General features: G+C 38.4%; 1 protein-coding gene across 5 annotated transcripts in view; it reads left to right on the top strand.

Moving 5' to 3' along the window:
• FHIP1A (FHF complex subunit HOOK interacting protein 1A) overlaps nt 1–22,854 on the top strand; it is a 99,652-nt gene that overhangs the window by 58,297 nt on the left and 18,501 nt on the right. For all 5 annotated transcript variants that reach the window (XR_006166991.1, XR_006166990.1, XR_006166989.1 and 2 more), the window contains 5 exons: nt 2,091–2,249; nt 4,316–4,402; nt 16,999–17,166; nt 20,825–20,904; nt 22,405–22,592. Coding sequence is in view for 2 of the 5 variants with exons in the window: in XM_042807573.1 (XP_042663507.1) it covers nt 2,091–2,249; nt 4,316–4,402; nt 16,999–17,166; nt 20,825–20,904; nt 22,405–22,592 (682 nt within the window). In the remaining 3 variants the exon portion in view is untranslated. The remainder of the gene's footprint in view (nt 1–2,090; nt 2,250–4,315; nt 4,403–16,998; nt 17,167–20,824; nt 20,905–22,404; nt 22,593–22,854) is intronic.

Raw genomic sequence — 22,854 nt, 5'->3', positions numbered from 1 at the left:
CAAATGGTGATCTTGTTTATACCATATATTTTTATGAAAATTTTTAAATGTTTTTTTTCTACAGAGGTGAAATTGCTTCCAGTGGCTACTCTCCGTTTCAGTGCTTTAGAAACATAATTTCATAGAGCCATTTGTGTTGTACTTCATAGCAAAAATAAGAGCTTTTTAAACTTGACAGCCTTTTAGCAGCTACATCTGTCACTTCTTACTTCAGTAAGTCAGACAAACTAAAGAATTCTTCACTTCAAGGCCTTGACTGACTGAGTTCACTGCTCCTTTTAGTGGAGAGTAGTATGTTTTGTTGAAGGTCAGTTCCTTGTACTTAAGGACTAAACTTCCATATGACCAAGAAATGTGGATAGTACACAGGTCTGAAAATCAGATTACTTACTGAGAGGGTAAGTATGTGTTTACGACTAACAGTTACATTTTAAGCAGACAGTGGAAAATCAAGTGTGCTTTAATTAAAAGGTTGCAACAGAAAAGAAACTCAAGTTCTCTCTAAAGAATTTTTTCCTTCCTAGAATCACCTGAAGCCTGAGTTCATGAGTGCAAGTGTGTGTGTGGGTTACGTATAGGTAGTTCTATAGGCCTATGAAGATCTTCCTGACTTTTTGCTTTGTGCTATTCTACCATGAGAAAGAGAAAAAGCAAAAAAGATTATAGTTATAGAAGAACATGATTGTACAAATAAAGCTTTGTTTAATTGCTTTAGCTTCTTAGGTTTTTTGAAATATCTCCAGCATCTTTCTTTATATAGCTGTGTATATATGTGTATAAAAAAAGTAGCTGTGTGCTAAAGCAGTGAACTTTCCATAGTTCAACCCCAGCTTCTTAATATTTGGCTTAATCATGTATGGCAGAATAAATCCATCTTCAAAAATGATGTGATGTAAGAATGGCAAGCATTCAGAAACACAGCCTTTGTCTGACTGGATGTGTTAGCAATTATAATTGGTTACACTTGCATATGATCAAAACCTGAACCCCCTTCTGTGAACCCTTGGTTTTGACCTGCACATTGTCAACTGTTTTCTAATAGATAAAACCATTGTGTTTCATCAGAGCTTTGACTGTCTAGCCCTGTAGGTGCCAAGCAGCCCTTTGCAGAAAGAGGAAGATATCGTACAAGAGTCTGTTGAATGAAAATTAAAAAGATTCCCATCAGGCTGAGTCTTCCCATTAAAATGAGAATCACCTTAAAAATTATCCTGAAGTTTTATAAAAACATGTTAGAAAGATGAATTGTAAAAATATTTAGAAAGTTTCCAGCTTCAAATAATTTTAATAATTAAAAACTTGGTCTGAAACTACCAAAACTCTAGATATATTCAGGGAAATTTAAAAAAAAAAACTTTTGGCAATACACTTTTAAAATACAATCTTGTGTTTTAGTGATATATTCTACATAAAACCTCTGTAAGCCTTAACATCACTGGAAACAATGTCTATACAGTAAATTATTTCAGGCTTTTTTATTTCTTCCTTTCCCCCTTCCAAGTAAGAAATGAAAATGAGAAATTACGAACAGTTTAAATTTTAAGTGGATTCAGCTGAGTTCAACTGTCCAGAAATGAAAGGCAACATATATCTGTGGTCTACATGAGGCTGAACTTCGTTTTTGTTGATGGAGGCACTTCCCCCCTCCATTTCTAATGTTTCATATTTCTGAATGAAATAATTTCATATAGGCATGTGTAAGCAGTAACATTCAAATCGCCAATGAAAGAGAAGCTGTAGATATATGACAGTGATGGCTTCTTCTGGAAGGGACTGAAGGAAAGTAGAAAATTATTTTAGAAGTATTTAAAAAGTAATTGTAAAGATATTAAAAAAAATACAAGACGACCTGATTTTCTCCATCCCTTTCTCCTAAATACCAGTTTTTGAAAGAAGGATTCTTTGAAATTGAAGGCTCTTTAAAATATTCATGTTTTTCTGCCACAGGGCTCTTTCGAAAGGAAATTAAATTACTGTCAACACACTCTTATGTTACTAAAACTAGTAAGAAAAACCATCTGTGGCATTGCCATTCAAGCAGATGGACAGTTGGAAAGTTAACTTAGTTCTCCTATGTTTTTGACATACAGGTGCTTGCAACAGGACTAAGTGGCCTCTATTCATCTTTGCCTACGAAGCTGGAAGAAAAAGGAGAAGAGTGGCACTGCCTGCTGAAAGATGACTGGCTCTTGTCACCAGCTCTTGTACAATTCATGAATTCCCTTGAATTCTGCAATGCTGTGATACAGGTAATGGATCAGGGTTGGCCTGTCTTTTTGAAGTAGTAATTTTTTATATATTCTGCAGAAGTTTATAGAGTTTATTTACTTTTATTAATGGCACGGACTTTTTAAGTTACACTGAAATGGGTTGTTAATAAAACAGATGTTTTGTGCTGTTCGCCCTGGTTATAAGGATGAGTTCATATGTTTTTGGTTTTCAGGTGACATATGTTTCAAGTGAAAGCAGTAGATTTGTGCGAAGGCTTGATATTTCATTATGTAATAGGGAGGATTTTCTGTTTTTAAAAAAAAAGTTTATTGCATTTTAATATCACTGTTGATACTAAAAGTAAATTGAATGCCTTTATGTGTGGGAAAATGTTGTAGTCTTTACGTACTTAAGCAATGAAAAACATTTTGTGTTTGTCTAAGTTCTCATAATAGCATACAAAACAAAATAGTCTGTTTTGCCTGTTGGCGAGTACTGCATGAAGAAAGCTTTCCAAGCAGAATTTAGGTATCTTCATAGAAATATAAATTCATTTTAGATTGGCTTGTTTTGAATCCACTCTCTGTTCTTAATGATTATTTCTTGATTACAATGGGTTTTTTTCTGGCTTGGATGCCTCAAATTCTACAGAAACTATGGATTTATGTGTTACTTGAAGAAATATGCTGAATAGGATTGAAAATTGTCACATTTACTGTTAAATAAAATATATGTTTTAGTGAGACGTATGCAAAATACAGTAAAGCAACTGATTGACTATTAAAGAATTGAACATGCGAAAATAATAGTAGCTGTCATTCTTTCAATGCAATACACAAGATTTTTAACGTGCATGTTTAAACATGGAGACAATATTCATTTGGGTGTCGAAGCAGAATTTTTCTACAGACCTATGCTTGCAGGAGGTCATAGTTGATACCTTTTTAAAAATGGATATAAAGATTACCATAGACAAATTAAAGAAGAACATATTATTTTAAAACCACTTTTCAAATAAACTCAAAATGGATAAGGATCTTTAGCTGACATGCAGAAAGAGCAGTTTCTAACTGCTGTTTGATTGTGTCTTTGTAGTCTTGCTTCATCTGAATTGAAAGCTCAGTTACTGCAGGAATTCTTGCTCTGTGCATGGAACGGTCTTCGTGGTGTGGCTTCTGTGTTGACATGAAAACTTTGGCCAGAGATTAAAAAGGGACAGTGTAGCCAAGACCTCTGAACATTTACTACTTTTTGCCTGGATCGCAGAATAGGAAGGGCAACTTTTTTTTTCTTTCTCTTTCCAAAGTAAGGGTTACAAATTAAAGGAAGTCTGGGAAAAAAATGCATGTGGGGGAATATTTGTGGCCACGTGTAGGCTGTGACATTCCAGTCTCCATGACCTTCAAACAGAATGCTTCTGAATGGAATTTGGGTTTGTATTTATCAAATTTCTTTTAAAAGCATGACTTGATAATATATTTTCTTTGTGAAAACAAAATGAATGCTTCATTATAAAAGTAAATTTTTGGCTTCTAATAATTAATTTTTTAAAGCTCCCAACCAACCTTTTGAATGAATAATGTAAGTTTTGTTTGCATTTTTGTTTGTTTTACAGTGACTGGGAGAAGGGCATGTGAACAGTATGTTCTTGCCCCATAGCCAGAGAGCATGCTTTGATTTACCTACTCTTGAACCATAGGAAAGCAGCTGTTCTGCTTGTAAGAGGACAAGTTAACAATGGCAAATCCACCTTCAGATGACCCTGACCAGGTTTCAGGAGCTAAATGTAGAATCTCCCTTTGATGCATGGGTATACACATTTTTCTGTCTGCCCATTCATCTTTGTCAGCATGCAGGGAGATTGAAAAGCACTGTTCTCTAAAATTTGGCAGGCTTACTGTAATTAAACATAGTTTGTGTATTTATTTGAAGAAGGAAAAATCTTTAAGAACCTGAATCATAGAAAATGCTGGTGAGAATGACAAATTAATATGTCTTGTTAAATGGGAAAGGGTTTTGGTAGTGGATAATAGTAGTCTGTGCCCTGTCTAGTTTTAAATCTCACTGGAACTGTTCTCTGTTTTTCTCTCCTCCACCCTCTTAGGTGGCACATCCCTTGATACGTAACCAGCTTGTGAATTACATTTACAATGGATTTTTGGTGCCAGTAATGGCTCCTGCACTCCATAAGGTCGGTGATGTATGCAAACATGACACAAAATAATAACAGGCAAAAGCATTATGGATGGTCTTTGTGTAAAGATACTATTAAATGTCCTGTCAGCAGTGTCTCTGTATAATTGCGCATGTTTCTAGGCTAACTTTCTATCTGTTCATTCCATACTTTCTATTTACACTATAAAGATTATTAAGCAAGGCATAGGTATTTCTGAAAATTCTTGAGTGAAATGAAGAACCAAAATATTTTTGTTGCGCTAGGCTGACATATCATCAAAAAAGCAGTGACCTTTTAGGCAACGTTTCATCTTGGCAGACGTGTTGCCATGAGGATTTTTTTTTTTTTCCAAATGAACCTTTTTCAGAAGGAAAATGCCCACAGTGAAAATGTTCAGTCCAGAAATATTATGCTAATTTTAGCAAAGTTGGTATTGTTTTGTAGTTCCTTATTAAAGTTGGTAGAACTATTTTCATGAAGTGAAGAAGAAATGGAGTTTGGTATCAATTTTCTAATGTACTAGGGTGCAATTTATGTTGGTTTGAAGAAAAAAATCCATTTTCCTTTGAATTTTAGGGGTTATCCTTTACAAGATATGTCACTGATGCTGGTGAATTTTTTTTTTCGCCTTTTTTTTTTTTCCTTGTTAGGCTGTAGGAGACTACATTTCCAGCTGTTGTAGAATATGTCAATTAACAGTCTTCATTGCCCTGTAAAAAGAACATCTCTTTTCAGGAGGAAAAAGTAGGAATTGCTGAGAATAAAAACCCACCAAGAACTGCCAGGAGAAAACTAATACATTACTTTTTGCGGGTCTACTAATTTTTACTAAGCCTGCCAAGCAGAAAGCACTGCACCTGTTCCATTTTCTGAGAGGCCAGTGAAACACTACTCTGCTTTTTAGTCGAGGACTTGTCTTGGCAGTGCACACAATTGTTCATGGTAAATAGTCACTTACCAAGAAAATAATAAGCTGCATAGAATCTTCTTCAATCATTCAGCAGACCTCAAACATTTGGGAACTTGGCGAGGGCCGAAATAAAATTTGGCTGCAGTCTGTCATGGATTTAGTTCACCTCCTTACCTGGCAGTAATTTTTTTCTATTTCTGTGTCTTGACTCAGTCCCTTACCTTTCTAGTCTTATATGGGTACTGTTGTTACCTCTGAAGTACTTAAGACAAATTTTAGATTGTTTTGAATACCACCATGCTGCTGAATGCCATTCTTATTGGTCAGTTAATCTGCTAAACCCCTATTGGGTTGATTATTTCCCTGTTGTTGGTACTTAAATCATTCAAAGCATGCTGTTCTGATTACATTTTTTTCACGTGATGAAAATTTTGTTGAACCCCATTTATATACTTTGAAGTTGGGTGACATCATATTTCTCTTGAAAATGGAGATGTTGGTTGCTAAGATATGTGAATTTCAAGCCTAGATCTTTTCTGAACCCCAACATTGTCTTAGGTGCCTTGTTCTTCCAATAATAAGCTTTTCCTTGATTAGTGTTAAGTTTGACTTTTTCCTCTTTAAAAATTAACTACTTATGTGTATAAACTTCAAACACATTGAATGGAGAAGATGGATTGCACCATCTAGTGGATCTGATACAAGGCTCTCACATATGTGAGACCAAAAGCCCATAGCAGAAGGAAACAAGTAGGTAGAGGCACATTTGACCTCTTCAGTCTTTCTGTGCTGTACCCCACATTAATTTAACAGAAAATAAATAATTTACGTCTTTGCATTTGGGACAGATGTCTATGTGTTAAGACAGATAATTATGCTCTAAAAGATCTTTCATACATTAAAATAATTTCTAGTTGCCATTGAAAACATTCATGCAAAGTTGAGGAGTAGTCTTTGAAAGCTGTATCACCCATTTAGGGACTTAAGTGTTGTAATTAACCTTTAGGTTAAGAAAGAATAGTGAAGGGTCAAAATGAGAGAAAGGAGTGATACACCGTGATGGTTTTTGAAACAGAAGTTCTTTCACTGAACGTGTTCCTAAATGGATCTTGCTTTTTATTTTAAACTCGGTGAAGTTGGTTTGGTATCCTAAAGTCTGCTTGTGGCTGAAGATTATAGTTTTTATCCAGTCATTCAGTTCAGGTTGTTCTGACTTGTTCTGGCTTATGAGTTCAAATGCAATGAGTAATGGAGCATGGTATAAATACCTGATTAGGAAGACAGGTCTGTGCAAAGTTAAAGGGAGGGATGGTAAAAGGAGATGATAATTATTGGTACACCTTCCTAAGGTGTTCCTATAAATCTTATTTCTGGAATTTAACTTGTATGGAGCAGCTGCTTCTCATAACTCTTGGTGATAGACATGGAAGGAAGGAAGGGAGTCCAGACCTTATGTGGCATTCAAACCTTAACATCCCACATCCAATCTGGCACCCATGGTTCTACCTCAGTGTAAAAATCAGGAGATGAGCTTCTGGCTCTGCTCTTGAGTGATTATCGGGTAAGCATACTACTTCAGGCCTGTTCTCTCTGTATTATATTCTAGTTTTTTTTCAAGAAGTAATGTTTTGAGGAAAAAATTGCTCTGCAGCAAGACACAGACTTGCATTTATTGTTTTTGCAAAGACAGCTCCAGTCATGAATGTAGACGTCTAGGAAAGAAGTCTTCCATCTTTTCTGTTCTCATTGTGACAGAGCTTGCTTTCTTTTTAAAACAGCAGCAGCAACATAAACAAATCATGTTAATGTGACTTACTGTCCAATCACCAAATCAAATTTAGTAGATTCAAGTATCTAAAAATAAAAAAACCCAAACAGCTGTACAAGCACTATTAGATAAATTGTATATAGTCTTACTGGCTTTTAATCCCTCATGGAGTAACAACAACATCGGTTTGCCTTTGCAGCTGATGTATTCAGATATGAGCCAAATGTCTTCTATGAGGAGGGTTACTTACTTTTGTATTAAAGCTAAGCCTGTATTGTAGATGACAGGTGCTGCCCAGACTTTTCCTTCCTCCCATCTCTTCACAGAACCACAGAATGGCTGAGGCTGGCAAGTACCTCTGGAAATCATCTTGTTGAACTCCCCTGCTCAGAGCAGAGTCAGCTGGAGCAGGTTGCTCAGGGACACGTCCAATTGGATGTTGACTGTCTCCAAAGCTGGAGACAGCACATCCTCTCTGGGCAACACTGTTTCAGTGTCTGACCACACATACAGTAAAAAAGTGTGTGGTCTTTGTTTTGCCTTTTTTCTCCCTGATGTCCAGTTGGAATTTCCTGGATTTCAGTTTGTGGCCCGTGGCTTCTTGTTCTTTCACTGGGCACCACTAAGAAGAGTTTGCCTCCATCTTCTTTGCTGCTTCTCAGCAGCTGTTTGCACACATGAATAAGATCCTGCCCGAGCCTCCTCTTCTCTAGGTTGAAGAGTCCTGGCAATCTCAGCCTCTCCTCACATGATAGATGCTCCCATCCCATAATCATCTTTGTGGGCCTTTGCTGGACTTACTCCAGTATGTCAGTGCGCTTCTTGTACTGGGGAGCCCCACACTCTAGATGTGCCTTACCAGTACTGTGTAAAGGAGAAGGATGCCCCCCACCTACCTGCTATCAGTACTGTTCTTAATGCAATCCAGGAGGCTGTGGGTCACCTTTGTCACGAGGGTGCACTGCTGGCTCACGGCCAATTTTTTGTTCTCAAGGACTTGCAGGTTCTTTCCTGCAAAGCTGCTCTTCAGCCAGTCAGTCCCAAGCACGCACTTGTGCCGGGGGTTATTTCTCCCCAGGTGCAGGGTTTTGCATTTGTCATTGAACTTCATGAGGTTCCTGTCTGCCTCTCTTCAGACTGTCAAAATCCCTCTGAATGGCTGCACAGTCTATCAGCTGCTCCTCCCAGCTTTGTAACATCTACAAACTTGCATGAGAGTATGCTCCATCTCATCATCTAGGTCTTAATGAAGATATTAAAGAGTATTGGGCACGCATCACTGGCCTTTGACTGGACTTTGCATTGCTGATCACAATCCTTTGAGCCCAGCAGTTCAACTAGTTTTTGATCCACCTCACTGTCTGCTTATCCGGTGCATTCTTCATAATTTTATCTATGAGGATGTTGTACAAGAGACAGTGTTGAAAGCCTTGCAAGATAAATAGTAACTGCTCTCTGTTGATCCATTCTGCCAGTCATCTTATTGTAGAAGGGTATCAGAGTGGTCAGGCTTGATTTTCCCTTCATAAATCCATGCTGATAACTTGCAGTCGCCACCTTCTCCTTAATATGTTTGGAAATGGCCTCCAGGAGGTTTTACTCCATCCCCTTCCTGGGGATCAGTGTGAGGCTGACCAGCCTGTAGTGCTCTGGATCATCTTTCTTGAAGACTGGAGTGATATGTGCTTACTTCTGGTCCTCAGGAGCCTCTTCTGGTAGCCACAAGCTTTCAAAAAACCAAGAGTGGCCTTGACAGTCAGGGATGCAACCTATCAAGTCCACAAACTCATTTATGTCCAGTTTGTTTAAATGTTCCCTAACCTGATCCCCCTCCTCTAAGGGTAAGTCTTTCTCACTCCAGACTTCCACTTTCATTTTAGGGACCTGGGATTACTGAAGGCAAAGCTTGCCAGTAAAGACCAAGGTGAGGAAGGTCTTGAATACTGTAGCTTTTTCAATGTATTTTGCCACCAGGTCCCCTTCCGCAATCTGCAGCAGGCATGCATTTTTTCATAGTCTTTTGCCATTGAAGCCTTTCTTCAACTCCAGGTTGGCTTTGGCTTTCCTAATCCTTTCCCTGCACACTCAGGTAGTTTTTCCACATTCCTCCTGGGTCACCTGTCTGTGCTTCTGTCTCTTCATGTTTCAGTTTTGTTAGGGGCTCCTAGTTCATCCATACAGACCTTCTGTCTCCTTTCTTTGACTTCCTCTTCTCCCAACTATCAAACAAGAATTTCGGTAAAAGTAGCATCAGAATTTCAGTAAGAATTTTGGTAAAAATAGTTCAGAATTTCAGTATGTGGTCCAAAGCTTTGAGATATGTATATGTGTGATCTTGAAATGTCTATAACATTTATGGAACTATGTAGTAAGCTCTGCCTTTTTTTCATTTTTGCAGATTGTCTCCCTATACATACTTACTATGTACACAGTTCACTGTGTGAATTAAACAGTAAAAGAGTGTTGAGGATAGAGATGTGTTTCTATGAAAATATCAGGGGGTGGGGAGACCAACATATTTTGCTTGGTGTGATTTTTATGGTTTTATCTTAGAAAGCTAAATTGAAAAAAGACTTCGCTAGTTCATTTTTTTTTTTTTTTCCAGTAAAGGGAGTTTCAAATTGATCAGACTAGCTAACTAACAAGCTTGAAATAAACCTGTTTTTCACAGTGAGCTCTGCTAAGGTTATTTATGTAGCAGATTAACTGCAATGTGCTTAAATAACCCAAACATTCCCAAGTTTATGACTCCCTAACTTCACTTCTCAAAGATAAGTATCCTAAATATAGCACGTTCTTGTAGCCTAATTTGTACCTGGCCTGTACTAGTCCTGTCACTGTGTGTGGGTTATCCCACCTACACGTGTAATGAGCAATTGACAAATATGTTGGGATCTCAGAAGCCGCACATTGCTGAATGGGTAGGCAGAGCCCACGTTCGTATTATGTAGCCAGGGATATGCACTAACCAGCTGTGCTGGATAGCCCCGTTGTGTCCTTTGGTTGTTTGGATTTTATCGTGGTTTTGACAAGAGTTGTGTCCCTCACTCCTAACATCTGAGATTCTTGAGATAGTAAAAAAGCGATTCAATTACACTGTTCACGGGGATTTGTCTTTATGCAAGGTCACAAATTCCTCCTTTCTGTACAAACCCAGTTAAAAACAGAAGGAATAAAATATTTTATCCATAAAGGTTCAGAGCTAAAGAAAAGGCTAATTTGGTAGTTTTCTTTTTGTATTTACAATCCATAATTTAAATTTTTTCCCAAACCATCTTTTATTCTTTCTGGTATAAATGTCTGGGATTTAAGAAAACTAAGGCTATCAAGCAGCATCAATTGTCAATTTAAGACTGGTATTTTTTGATGGCACATCAGTTACAACTTGAAATTAGACTTCTGTGCATTCTTCCCTAGGTTTTGGTACTTAGGAAAAAAATACTTGTGAGAAAGTATAATTCTGTTCAGGCACAGAGCCACATCATTAAATTTTCATGACATATTTCATTGGCTATTTCTTGCTTCACTTTCAGAACTAACATTTTGGAGCTCTATCAAAAAATATAAGGTCTTCTGGGGCCAAATTGTACAAGGGTCCAAGTAATCAAATAAGACTAATTTTCTCTTCACTTAAAACCTAATTGAAATCTCAGAGTGAATCCAGAATAACCCTATCACAGTCTGTTTTACTGGTTCTGCTAGAGGCCATATTGCCTTGTTTTTCTATATTTGGAAGTAGAAAGTGCTTATTTACCTTTTTCTTTTAGGTAGTTGCAGCATTATTGTAGAAATCTGAGTAAAGTCCTTTTCAGAAGGTCTTCAATACATATATATTTTGCAGTCAAAACCATGTGCTAGATTATTAGGAGCCACATTGTGTTGTATATAAATATTATGCTACCTTTGATACAACTTCAGATTGGTTATACAAGTGTCTCTATTTTAAGTGCATATGATTTAATTTTAATTCAGCATTCAGAATTTGGGTGACAAAGGTAGCTATTCAGAACATCTTGACTGTTTATGTAATTTGTGTTATTTCAATTTATTGAAAATAATGCTAAAAATTTGACAAATTATATGATAAAAGCAAATTGTTAATGTCTTAGCATTTACTATGTGGCATTTAATTGCTAACTATGTACAATTATTTTTCTACTTGGAAGGCTTGTTTTAATCTGGATAATGGAAAATTGTACCAGCTTTTTAGAATAAAATGTTGCTGTTGGGCCAAATGAACAAAACTGCTCTGCAGAAGCCCTGGCATGGGCCTGTCAAATAAGCTCTGTCAAATGGACCTCAATTCTATTGTGCACTAACCCATCTAAACTAAAACCTCTAACACAGTATGCTACTGTGGTAATTCAGTAATACTTGCTTGATGATTACACAGCCCAGATAGGGGGAAATGACCTGTAAATTATACCGTACAGATTAGAAGGAGCATCTTTATAAATCTCCTACAACACTGTCAGTTCCCATTTAGAAATAATACCATCTTTCACCTTACTGAAAAGTGTTTGGACAGCTGCTGTAAAAAGGTGTAAGCCAAGTGTTACTGGAAAACTCTGAATAGTCTAATGCTTTGGAGAAGCCCATTAATAGCTCCAAAACTCAATTTTGCCGCCTACAGGGTGGATATACGTTGAAGTTACCTTTCACTGTTTGCATCCAACACTGCAGCTGAGTTGAATTTTAACCTGGTATAAACTGGAGCATCTTATAACCGTAAGCTGAGGGAAGTTGAAGCAGTTCTGGTTTTCAGGCTCCCCCAGCGTAGAGGCTTCCTCTGTCCCTGATCCTGCTTGTCCCCCTTCTCTTTTGCCAGGCCAGCTGTTCATACGAGAAACTGATTGAGGTTAAAACACACCTTTATTTCCTGGATAGTTTTAACCTGCATCAATTCCCTGAGCCAATTCACTGTGCGGTGAAGTGAAGCATGAACCCTTCTGCCAGTGTAATCAGGGGCCAGGAAGTTGAAAATCAATAGGGAGGAGAAGAGAGTGGGGGAGATGGTTGGAGTTTTTTTATCGGTGAGGTGGCTTATTCAGGTTTAAACTGCTTGTGGATCTAGAGGGTAAGTTCTAATGAGAATATTCATGGTCTCTTCATGAGTAATGTGAAATCCTTGTAGGAAAGAAAATGCAAAGGAAAGGAGGAATCGTGATAGCCATATTCCTGTAAGAGGGCATGAAGCTGTAAATTAGAAAATATACTGTGTGGATCCCAAGGGAAAATAGACAGTAATAAAGAATCAGTGCAATTGGTCTAACGCAGTGAGTGTAATATATTAAACTGAACTCGCAATGACAGTAATTTCTGGCTCTTTGCTATTATTTGGCACAGTGACTTGTAAAAGCTGGATCTCTTTATGGTGTTCTGCCTCACCATCTAATCAGTCATCAGAGGAGGCAAGAAAAGATTTGCTAAAAATTATGACATAATTAGGGAAGGATATTACAAGGCTAAAAGTGGCTTTTGCGTTTCAATAATCTCTAATCAAATATCTGTCTGGCTATGAAGACTTGGGTGGTCCCTTCTGTAGCAGATTACAACTTAAAAAATAACTGTAACAACTGATTGTTGTGTAGAAAACCACGTGGATGCTTTTTTAAAATGGTATCTTTAGATAGACACTTTTAAATTTATATGTATATTGAAGAAAAAAAAAAAAATCCAGCAACTTTCAATTGTTACAGCTGTGGATAATGAAAGTAAAAATGGTAGAATGCCGGTCTGATTAATGGAATGGATATGGATATGGATTTTTCTCATTTTTCATTTTCAATCCTACAATTTTATTTTAGGAGCAAAGATATCCCTGGTCTTTACCATTAGTAGAAAGGATTTAATGCAGGGGATGCTGCTGGTAGGTTTTTATTTTTGCTGTCGTGGCAGTGGTGGATTTTAATATTGTTGAAATACCTTTATCAAAAACATAGCTTGAAATTTACTTACTTAACAAAGGGCTTTTCTAGAAAACAACCATGTCTTAATTTTATTCATCTCCCTTTGTTACGGTATTTTTCTTTATATTTGAATTATCGGAGGTGAAAAATTTTCAGATTAAATATCAAATTTGTGGATGTGTGTAAGTTTTGACTTGTTTTTTATCGTTCTTTCAAAGAAGTTCAATTCTGAGAGCTAGCTAAAAGCTTACTTGGACAAATTATACTGTAATCAATGTTTACAATGATATGAAGTTTTTTTAAGCTGCCTCAGGATTTGACTGTAGTGGACATGCTTGACATGAGTAGGAAATGTTTTGTTCTCTGGGAACATTTGTTCTTTTGTTGTTTACCTAAGTCCTAATTTGAATTGATGAGAAAGGATTTCCCTGTTTTCCCCAAACTGGTCTCATGAGATGTTAGCTTAAGAAGAAACAACCAGCAGGTAGTCGGAATGAAGCTTAATAGTGTGGCTTTGGTATCTTAGAAAACAGAGATCTTCAATAATAACTGCACAAATGGAATGAGTTTCACTTTCAACAGTCAATGTATTATGTGTAATGTGATCTGTAGAAGAGGTGTAGAGTTAAAGGGTGGTTGCCAAGGCTGGGTAGTAACTGATTTCTCCAACGTCCTTCTCTAGTTAATTGCAAAAAAAAGTGAGTTCTCTAGAGGCTCATTCAGAGCAGGCTAATATATCCTATCGAGTAAAAGGAAAATTAGCCTCATGGAGCTAAAATTAGCCTTTTTGAATACTTCTCTAGGTGCCTCAAATCTTCAGAGGTTACACTTACCATCACGAACGATAAAAGGGAGAAGCAAACCCAGAATGCAAGTTAGCAAAATAAGATATAATTGTAAAAGCACAGATGCCTGCTTGCCGGGTTAATTGGTCTTGTTCCTAAGCTGCATATGTGACTTTCGTTTCAAATGCTGAAAAGCAGTATCTTTGGTTGATTTGCTCATGTGAGGAAGCAGAAGGATGGTCTCTGTACTGGTTTGTGCAGACGAGTTGCACAGACAGGCGCGCTGAGAGGACACTGGAACTTCTAGAGCACGATATAGCATAATACCGCTTGTGCGCTGCTAACTTGCCTGCTTTGAGTGTTGCACAGTGAGATGAGAAATGGATCCTTGCTTTATTTATTGTGAAAGTTTGAAGGAGTGTTGTAGATGAGGCAGTGCATTTTCACTGAAAAATAAAAATTCTTACAAAGCTATTTAAATCTTGATAAAACTTAGACTTCTTCCCTCTTTCTCAGAAAATGTTTAAGCAGATTCAGCAACTTTTTTCCCAAGAAGAACTAAAAATTAAGTGTAAAGTGGCACCCTGCACAAAATCCTTAATTCACACAATTAGAATTTAACAGGGCTATAAGCAATTCCTTTGTGAACTCTTTGGGCTTCATTAATCATTGGTTAGTTCCAGCTCTCTTCTGTGGTATCAGTGAAGTGTTGGCTACGGTAAACATGATTTCTTTTTTTGTCTAGTCCCCAAGCTGTTAGGAGCACTGAACATCCTCTCAGAATTGAATATTTCTAAAGTACTCTCTAGCTGGCTTTCTCCGGCTCTTTGTTTCATTCATGACGCGCACTCTGAAGAGCACATGGGTTTCTCTCACTGATGGGAATGCAGGATGAGTTGTCCAAAGAGCATCGGTTTCAGAAAAGGTCACTGCCCTTGTGAATCTGCTGGCTTTTCTTGCTTTCATTTACAGTTTTTGGTATTTTATACATATACATAGGCCCGTTCCTCAGCTGTCAGCAAACATCTGTGAAACCTGCAGGCCAAGAACGTGCCTCTTTTTCCTCATAAAGGATGAGGGAGAAGTGACACAGAGACATAACGATGTATTACTTCTGTCTGCCCTTTCCTTGGCAGAGGGTTTAAACTCTTCGATGAACTGTATGCTATCATAATGATGTCACATGATGGATTTCTTGGGCTTTGCTTTCTACATCTTGCTGCTATAAAACAACAAAACAAAAAAGCCAGTTCTCAGGGCAACAGTCAACAGCTTTCATCAGAAAGCCATTATTTTATATCCCACAAGTTCCCGTACCTTTTGGCTATTGCAAAATAAAAAGAAGAATGTCTGCTCCAACCGGAAACAATTTTCTTTGTTTCACAACCCTGGCTCATTTTCTGAGCAGGTTTTTTAGTGGTTGGAATGTGGCAGTAGTCCTATGGAAAAGTGTATGTATGTGCATAACCACATTTGTTTTATCATATTTACAGTAATACAGAATTTGAGTTAGGGCTGTAGCCACAGTGCTAATTCTGGCAATTTGTAACTTTGGGGTGCTTAACCCACTAACTTATTATTTTTTTTTTTTTTTCGGTTGATGCTTGTGGGGGAAGGAGGAACTAATTAATAAACTGTATTCTGAGTTCAAGTATAAGTTAATAGATATTATTTCTGTGAAAGAACCGTATTCTCATTTGTGGTTTTGATAGCACTGAACATACAACTACAGATCAAGAAAATATGTCTAGCTGTTCCTTATTTAGCCTTACAAAGTTCACAGCTCGTGTGAAAGTGTGCCTCATTCCTTTGCTTTCCTTGTTATATTGTAACGCTTGGTTTTGACCAACCTTACTGCAATAAACCAAGAAGGTGAACTTATTTTCCCATCCTGGTGAAAAATTTGACTGTTGTTACTTCACTGGTGCTTTGTTTCTAATGCCAAAGCATTAGCCCACTGCTTTCAGGGTGGTGTAGCTGAGTATTAGAATAAAGCCTCAGAACGAGAGTGAATCAGTGACCTTAACCTAGAGCTTCTCTCTGCTCTCCTCATTGGTGCCCCCTCTCCATAAGGTCTGCAGGCTGCATACAGCATTCCTATGTTCTTTGTAACCAGCCAGAAGAAGCTTGTGATCTTAAATGCTTTAAAGAGAACATTTGCAGCATGACGTTACTGTGTACATGGCTAACATGCAGCATAATGGAACAGGGATTTTAATATTTACGGTATGTTACGTAAATGTTGCCCTTCTGAGTACTTCCTAAATCCTCTTAGCTCTTAAGTGGCAGCTTTGATTCTTTTTTTTTTTTTTTTTTAATAAAATCAGTATTTTCATTTATCCAGCTACGTTTGGTAAACAAAAGATGTTTAATACTTTCTTTCATATAGGCAGATTCTTGTATTTAAGGGTTTATCTTTGTGCACTTAAGCTTCTTAAGTTCCTGGGTAACTGTTTTTAAAAAGCTGACTTTGCAACAGCAGTACGTGGTGCAGAAGTGGCCTTTGGAATTTTCTATGCCTTGCCAGTGTATACTGTGAATACATAAGCTCCACAGGATTGCAATATGCAGAGCAGTGTGGGTTATGGTATGCAAATGTAGCACGAATATTTGAATTGTATTTTGATATCCAAATGGTAGCGAAGATTTTGGGGTTTGGTTTATCTGTGTGTGTATGTATGTATATACATACTCCTTTTAAAAACCGAATAAGATGAAGAATTGTGCTTTGGAAAGGTAAGGAGAAGGGAAATTGTGGCAAAATTCTGGATCACTATGGGGATTTTTTCTTTAAGTCTCTGGAGCCATGAGTTTGTATTGTGCTTTGGTTGCGCTCTGACATTTATTTTTAATAAAGTGGTAGATGCAGGTATTCACAACATCTGAAAACACTTCTGAAGGATGACAAGTGTGATGCAAAACAGCTGCCATGGGTGGAAAGGTGGTGGGGAGCTTCTAGTACGATTTGGCTCTTTGTATTTCAGTATGTGTGAGATTTGGGGTGTCAGTTTGGGGCAGGGTTTCGTTTCGTGGGGAAGCAAGGCAGATAAGAAATGGGTTCAAAATGCTTATGAGTCATTCAGAAGCACACTCTGCAAACTGAAAAGCAAAGACTCTGTGTTTTTGTGGCAGTGTTCTATATGGAGAGCTTAGAGTGCTTGCCAGGTCTACGGTTGCAGAGGGCGGATGGATATTTTGTGTGTGCAGTATGTTTGCATTTACATTGGTTTTGCTTTCAGGTGACTGTGGAAGAAGTGATGACTACTACTGCATACCTGGATCTCTTTTTGCGTAGTGTTTCAGAGCCAGCCCTCCTCAAGATTTTCCTCCGTTTCATTTTGTTGCACCGACATGAGAATGTGCATATCCTAGATACGCTTACCAGCCGAATCAACACACCATTCCGGGTAAGACAAGCAGGAAGGAAGTTCAGGTACTCAGGATGGATGTAAGTTAAATATTTAAATGGGAGATTCCATATATTCAGCGCGTATCTGTTTAACTAGGAATTTTATCCCCCCACCCAAATGTGTGATTTTTTTTCTGCCTTCTCAATCTCTGTGTGTGTGTGTGTGTGTGTGATGACATTTAGCTACCAGTAGACTAAGTTGATAAATGTGTGAGGTGGTTTCACACATACAGGAAATGGGATAGAGGGGGATGAGGGCTTCTGGAAGTCTGGATTCTGTTAGAAGATTAAACGTAAATTTGGAAGCATTTTTATTGTGGATACTGCTGAATTAGTGCTGCCATGGATAACTCACCCTGGGATTTATAAATATACTTGCGGTGAGGAACATTTTTGATCTCTGGAGTTTTGCCAAACAACAGACATTTTTAAATAGTCCTTCTGGGAGCCCTATAAGAATATCTCCAAATAGATCCAAGTTGTGAATTGCAGTATTGCCAATAGATTTCTCAGGAATTAAGTCTGTATTCTTGTAGCATGTTTACTTAACTGTGATGTTGCCTGCTTTGTTCTTGGATTAAAAGAAGGCGCTTTCTTGCTCAAATGATCAGATTGCTGCTTCCTTTTCTTTGCCTTCACTCCCTTGTGTAGTAAGGATTATCTCCAATTTGCAATGAGCCTCTTCTCAGCCTAGGCACAATGCACTGCAGTGGCTCGAGAGCTAGCTGACAGACATAGTTACCTTTACTAACAGTTGGATCTTCTGGCAGAAAAAATGATTACTTATACTGGTCTACTCTTCCAAGCCTTGCTTGGCTGGCAGTCTTGGCTGAATCTTGTGTGATGCACAGCTTCATGGATGAAATAAAGAATAACGTTTTACTGCGGGTACAAGAGAAGCCAGAACCCCAGCCTGTGCATTAAATTTGTGTATTAGGGACAGTAGCTTCGTCTGAAATCTGTTTTGAAATGAGAGTGCATACAAATCCGGATATATTCTGCCGTTACTGCATCTCTAAGATGGTTTAACTCTGAAAACTGAAACAGCTTCTGTCAACAAAAATGCAAATGCTGTTTTCTCTGCTAATCATTAATTACTGTTCCATAGGCAAACGAGATGGGAATTGTAAAGAATTCTGCAGCCCTGAGCAACTCAGGATCTTAGCCAGAATAGTTCTGTGATGCTAAATGAGTTTTCTGCAGTATAGCTTGGCCAAGTGCAAAAGCCAGAATTGCAGCCTTCTGTGTGTTTCCGTAGCACAAAAGCTGTGTACATTATTATTGATGAAAATACTTACTAATAATTCACAGGGCTAAGCTTATGCACAGACAGGGGGCCAAAAGGACTTGTAAAAATAGCATTCTCTTTGTCCCCTGAGCGTATTTTAAATATTTCTTTTTACAAAATACAGAAATAGACTGGCTTGCTTTATTCAGATGATTCCTGATTTGCAACGTGGTTGCAAAGACAAATAATTAATGTTTCCCTATAAACTGAAATTTCTTAAATACAGGAAAATGTAAGGCAGTAGCAATTCTTTTGAACTTTCACAGTATGAAGAACAGTTAGATCTGGCTCTCAGTAAATTTCACAGAGGAAATGAGATTTCCTGTTTTCTCCCCATGTCCCCCAGCTAAAGCACACCTTTCATGCAAGGATCTGACTTCTTCCAAAAGCTTGTTGTGAAGCTCTTCAACTCTGCTCCCCCATTCCTATGGAGAACTGCAGTTCTGATTATTTCTTCCTCTCTTGCCCTTTCACTTTCTCCATCTGTTTCTGTAGACATGAGTTCTTGGACTAACTGTTGGCTCCTAGTACAAGCAGCGGACAGTGGTGGCAGGCCAACAAGTTTGAGCTCTGCTTTGCCTCACAGCAGGCCAGTTCATGAGCATTTCCCCTCTCTCTTCTCTCTGCTTATTTCCTCTCTTTTGTTCTTCTGTGGATGTTAGCTGAATGACCAAACTAGGGAAGGTGGTCAAAGAAACCTTGACTTTTCAGAGGCTATCAAGTGAGGTTCACTTAAAACTTTGCTCTTATTTCACAGAGATACCTACCAAGTAAGGGAAAATGCATGCATGTATTTTTCAGGAAATCTGTGCATTCATCTGGCCTTGGTCGCCACGGAGAACCAATCATATTGTAGGGGGAGCTTAGTCACTCATCCGAAAGAGAGAACTGGAAATGGTGAAACAAAGCCTTTAAGTTGACATTCCTGAGAGAGGAACATAGCAATGTGCTGTTGCAGAGCTAGAACAGAGCATTTTAATAGTTGAAGTAAGGGGAGTGACTGCAGAGAAGAGGAGGAAATTCCATAGTGTGGAGGAGAAGCCATGCCCAGGCAGGATGCTGGATTTAATCCTGAATGAATTACCAAGGATGTTCAGTGACTGAAAAAATGAGGTAGAGAAATGTCTGTAGCTCTTTCCTTATTGTGTTCTGATCTGCTTGCTAGCTACTGAAAAGGGCAATTAATTTCATCTATTAATTATTTGAATTTACATCATTAATACAGGGAGAGGCAAGATTTAAACACCAACTTGAAATTTGGGGAAAGGGTCAATTTACGCTAAATGCTTCTCACGAGAGTCAGTCTGGTCCTGGAGTCTTAAGCCAGCTGTGAGACACTGTTTCCATGAGAGAGCAGCACGGGAGAACGTGCCCAAGGAAATATGCATTAAGAGGCAGGGAGATAATGGCACTGTGGTCTGTGAAAACCAGTGAAAGCTTACAGCTCATGCCTCTACCAGTTTGGGCACAACTGCAGTCTCACAGGCATTTGGCAGGTAGAAACGTACTGTATGATAGCTTTGGAAGTGTTGTGTGTCTAATTAGTGACCAAAAAAGCCTGTAGAAATCCATGTTTCTGGGCTGTCCTAAAGCCACTGTGAAAGCGGGGTGCCTATCACAGAATGGGGATGATTTAGTCGCTGCTGTGTGTGACTACTGAAATATCTAGTTACGGGTATATTTGAGCCAACCTTTGCCAAAAAGGCAAGCGTGCAATTCCGATGAGAGAGCTTATTTTTCTTTCCTTTCTCCGGGTCTCACAGAAAGGATCTTCGTGCCTTGCCATAGTTTCCAGCTATTCAAGTGACCTGTAATGGGGGGATTGTGAACACTCCATATGGAGTAGATGCGGACAAAAATTACTTGTTTAGTCCTGGTCTGTGTCAGTACATTGAGCTATATTTATAGAAGCATTCAGGTTCTTAATGTGCAGAACGCTAATTATTCCTTCTACTTAAAGCAACAGAAACTTGAGGTGGTTTATAACTTCTCGTTCAGAAAAAGACCTTTAGTTGGCTCAAATTCTGTGTCAGGGGTAAGTAGTAACACTAGCTTGGAAGTTACAGGGTTCAGCTCATGCTGAGTTAAATTAATAAATCTGAATAAAGACTGGTTAATTACTGCTTTTTTAATAGCTTATTTAAAGGAAAATTCAGGACTGTATTTTGTTTATATGTAACATGTTACGTGTATAGCTCTAGACAACTTTAACAAAAAAACATGGGGTGATGACAAAATGAAATCTCATACTAACAGTGTCCTATAAAGCATGATGTTCTGGCAGGGCCATTTTGTAATGTAGTATGCAGGCAAGATTGGAAAGGTACAATTTCCAGATCAAAACCTGACAACATTTATCGTTTTCCAGCTCTGTGTGGTCTCCTTGGCATTGTTCAGAACGCTCATTGGCTTGCATTGTGAAGATGTGATGTTACAGCTAGTTTTAAGGTAAAGCCCAAGCTCCTTTTTCTGCTCTTCATCCTAATTCTGGGACATACAGTTTCTGCCTATGGATGCAGAGCTGGATGAGAGTTCTCCAAGAGACCAGAAATACAAGCAGCTACAGAGATAAGAATATTTATGATCCTGACAGAAGTCTCCCAGACCTGAAGAAGTGTGATTTACGTCTTGTGATCTTCAGGAGCAAGAGATTTTTTTCTTGTGATTTATTTCTATAAAAGTGAGAGAAGAGAAGCTAAGAATATATTTATCACCTCCAAACTGCTTATTCCCTGCTTCTAAATGTATAATTCTTCTCTCCTGCATATTTTCTCTAGTGTATTATATACTGTGTTACAGAGCTATATACTTGTTCGCAGCTTTCACCTTCATTCTTGTTACTTTCCACCTCTTTGATTCCTTTCTCACTGAGAATACTTCAGGTTCCTGAACTGTTGTAGGTAGATTGTTATGCAGTGTACTAAATGCATTAACTTTTGTTTTAACTGGTGGTTCTTTGCATTGCTTCAGAATGCTCACTTTATAATTTTGGTCTGTGTATCAGATGAGAATTGATTATTTATTTGGAAATATTGGAGTTACTGAATTGGGCTTTTAGCACTGTAGATCACATAAACGTTTCAGATTCTGTATGTCCCTCCACCTGCAGGCTTTAAGGTGAAATACCCTATAGCTCCAGCTGTTGTGCCTGGGAATGCTGTTAGGACTTAGGTCATCTCACATATATTGCCACTCCTAACATGAGTAGGATGCTGTATTTAATCTTCTGTTTATTTAGGGAATCCTTCAGAATTTCTTTGCATTTTAAATGGCACAGTATCAGTCCAGTTAAGACTGGGGCTTTTAATAAAGCTGACACTCAGTTTACACCAAGGCTTTTAAGGAAGGCTCTTAAAAAGTTGAACAGAAGTGCTCTAAAGAAGCTCAGCATGAGGCTGTGCTTCCTCTATTCCTTGTAGTCCCTATAGCTTATTCCCTTCTCTGCCTGAGAGCTCTGTCTTGATCTACTGCAGTAAAACACCTTGATGACCCTTCCCTCCTTTTTGCTGGCTGGCCTGGAAAATATAAACTGGCTTTCTCTGGATTTCACAGGAGAAGAAAGAAATTAAGGATTCTGAGACAGAACTCATTCACAGTGGGAGCAAACCACCCTGCTGGCCTTTGACATCTGCCCATCACACACTTCCTCAGTCCCTTCTTACAGCAAGTTTGCTCTGGCCTGCAAAGGATTGTTCATGTCCCTGTTCTGAGGCAACTGATCTCCTGTCTCTACTCATCTTGGCAGTTCCTCATCAAACCATAGGTTAACGATATAAAGAGTCAGGATTTCATGCTCTTGAGAGTTTTAGAATATGGATCACTGTCAAGATTGTTATTACTGTTTCTTCTAATGTGGACAGGGCAGGCAGGTGGGAAGGGAATTCTGTATGTTGTTGCTTTCTCTAGCATGAAAGGATGATGAAGTAATGCTAGGTGCTGCTGTTTCAGGTATCTGATTCCATGTAACCACATGATGTTGAGCCAGCGCTGGGCTGTGAAAGAGAGAGACTGTTACTCTGTATCTGCTGCAAAACTACTGGCCCTGACACCAGTCTGCTGCTCCACTGGGATCACACTGACACTTGAAAGCCAAGGAAAAGATTTTATTCTATGGACAAAAGGAGCACAGACAAAAGGTAATTGGTGCTCGGGGGAAGAACAGATCATGATCAGAGTTTGATTTGGTAGCAGCTCCTGGGAGGAGGTGAGGAAGGTTTGGGGGGGGGAAGGTAATGTGATGGGCAGCAATAACGTGGGCAAGCCTGGACTGGAAAGCTTATTTAATTCCTTCCATGTATCCAGGTCTATTGAAACCTTATTTTAACAGCTATCCAACTTGAATATGCGTTCATGAAAATAATGTTCAGATACATGACAGCACCGCTTGCTGCTTCAGAG

Source organism: Tyto alba, unplaced genomic scaffold (assembly GCF_018691265.1).
Source record: "Tyto alba isolate M040663 unplaced genomic scaffold, T.alba_DEE_v4.0 Super-Scaffold_6, whole genome shotgun sequence".
Lineage (NCBI taxonomy): Eukaryota > Metazoa > Chordata > Aves > Strigiformes > Tytonidae > Tyto > Tyto alba.
The sequence above is the reverse complement of the archived record's forward strand: the minus strand, read 5'-3'. Positions and strand labels throughout refer to the sequence as shown.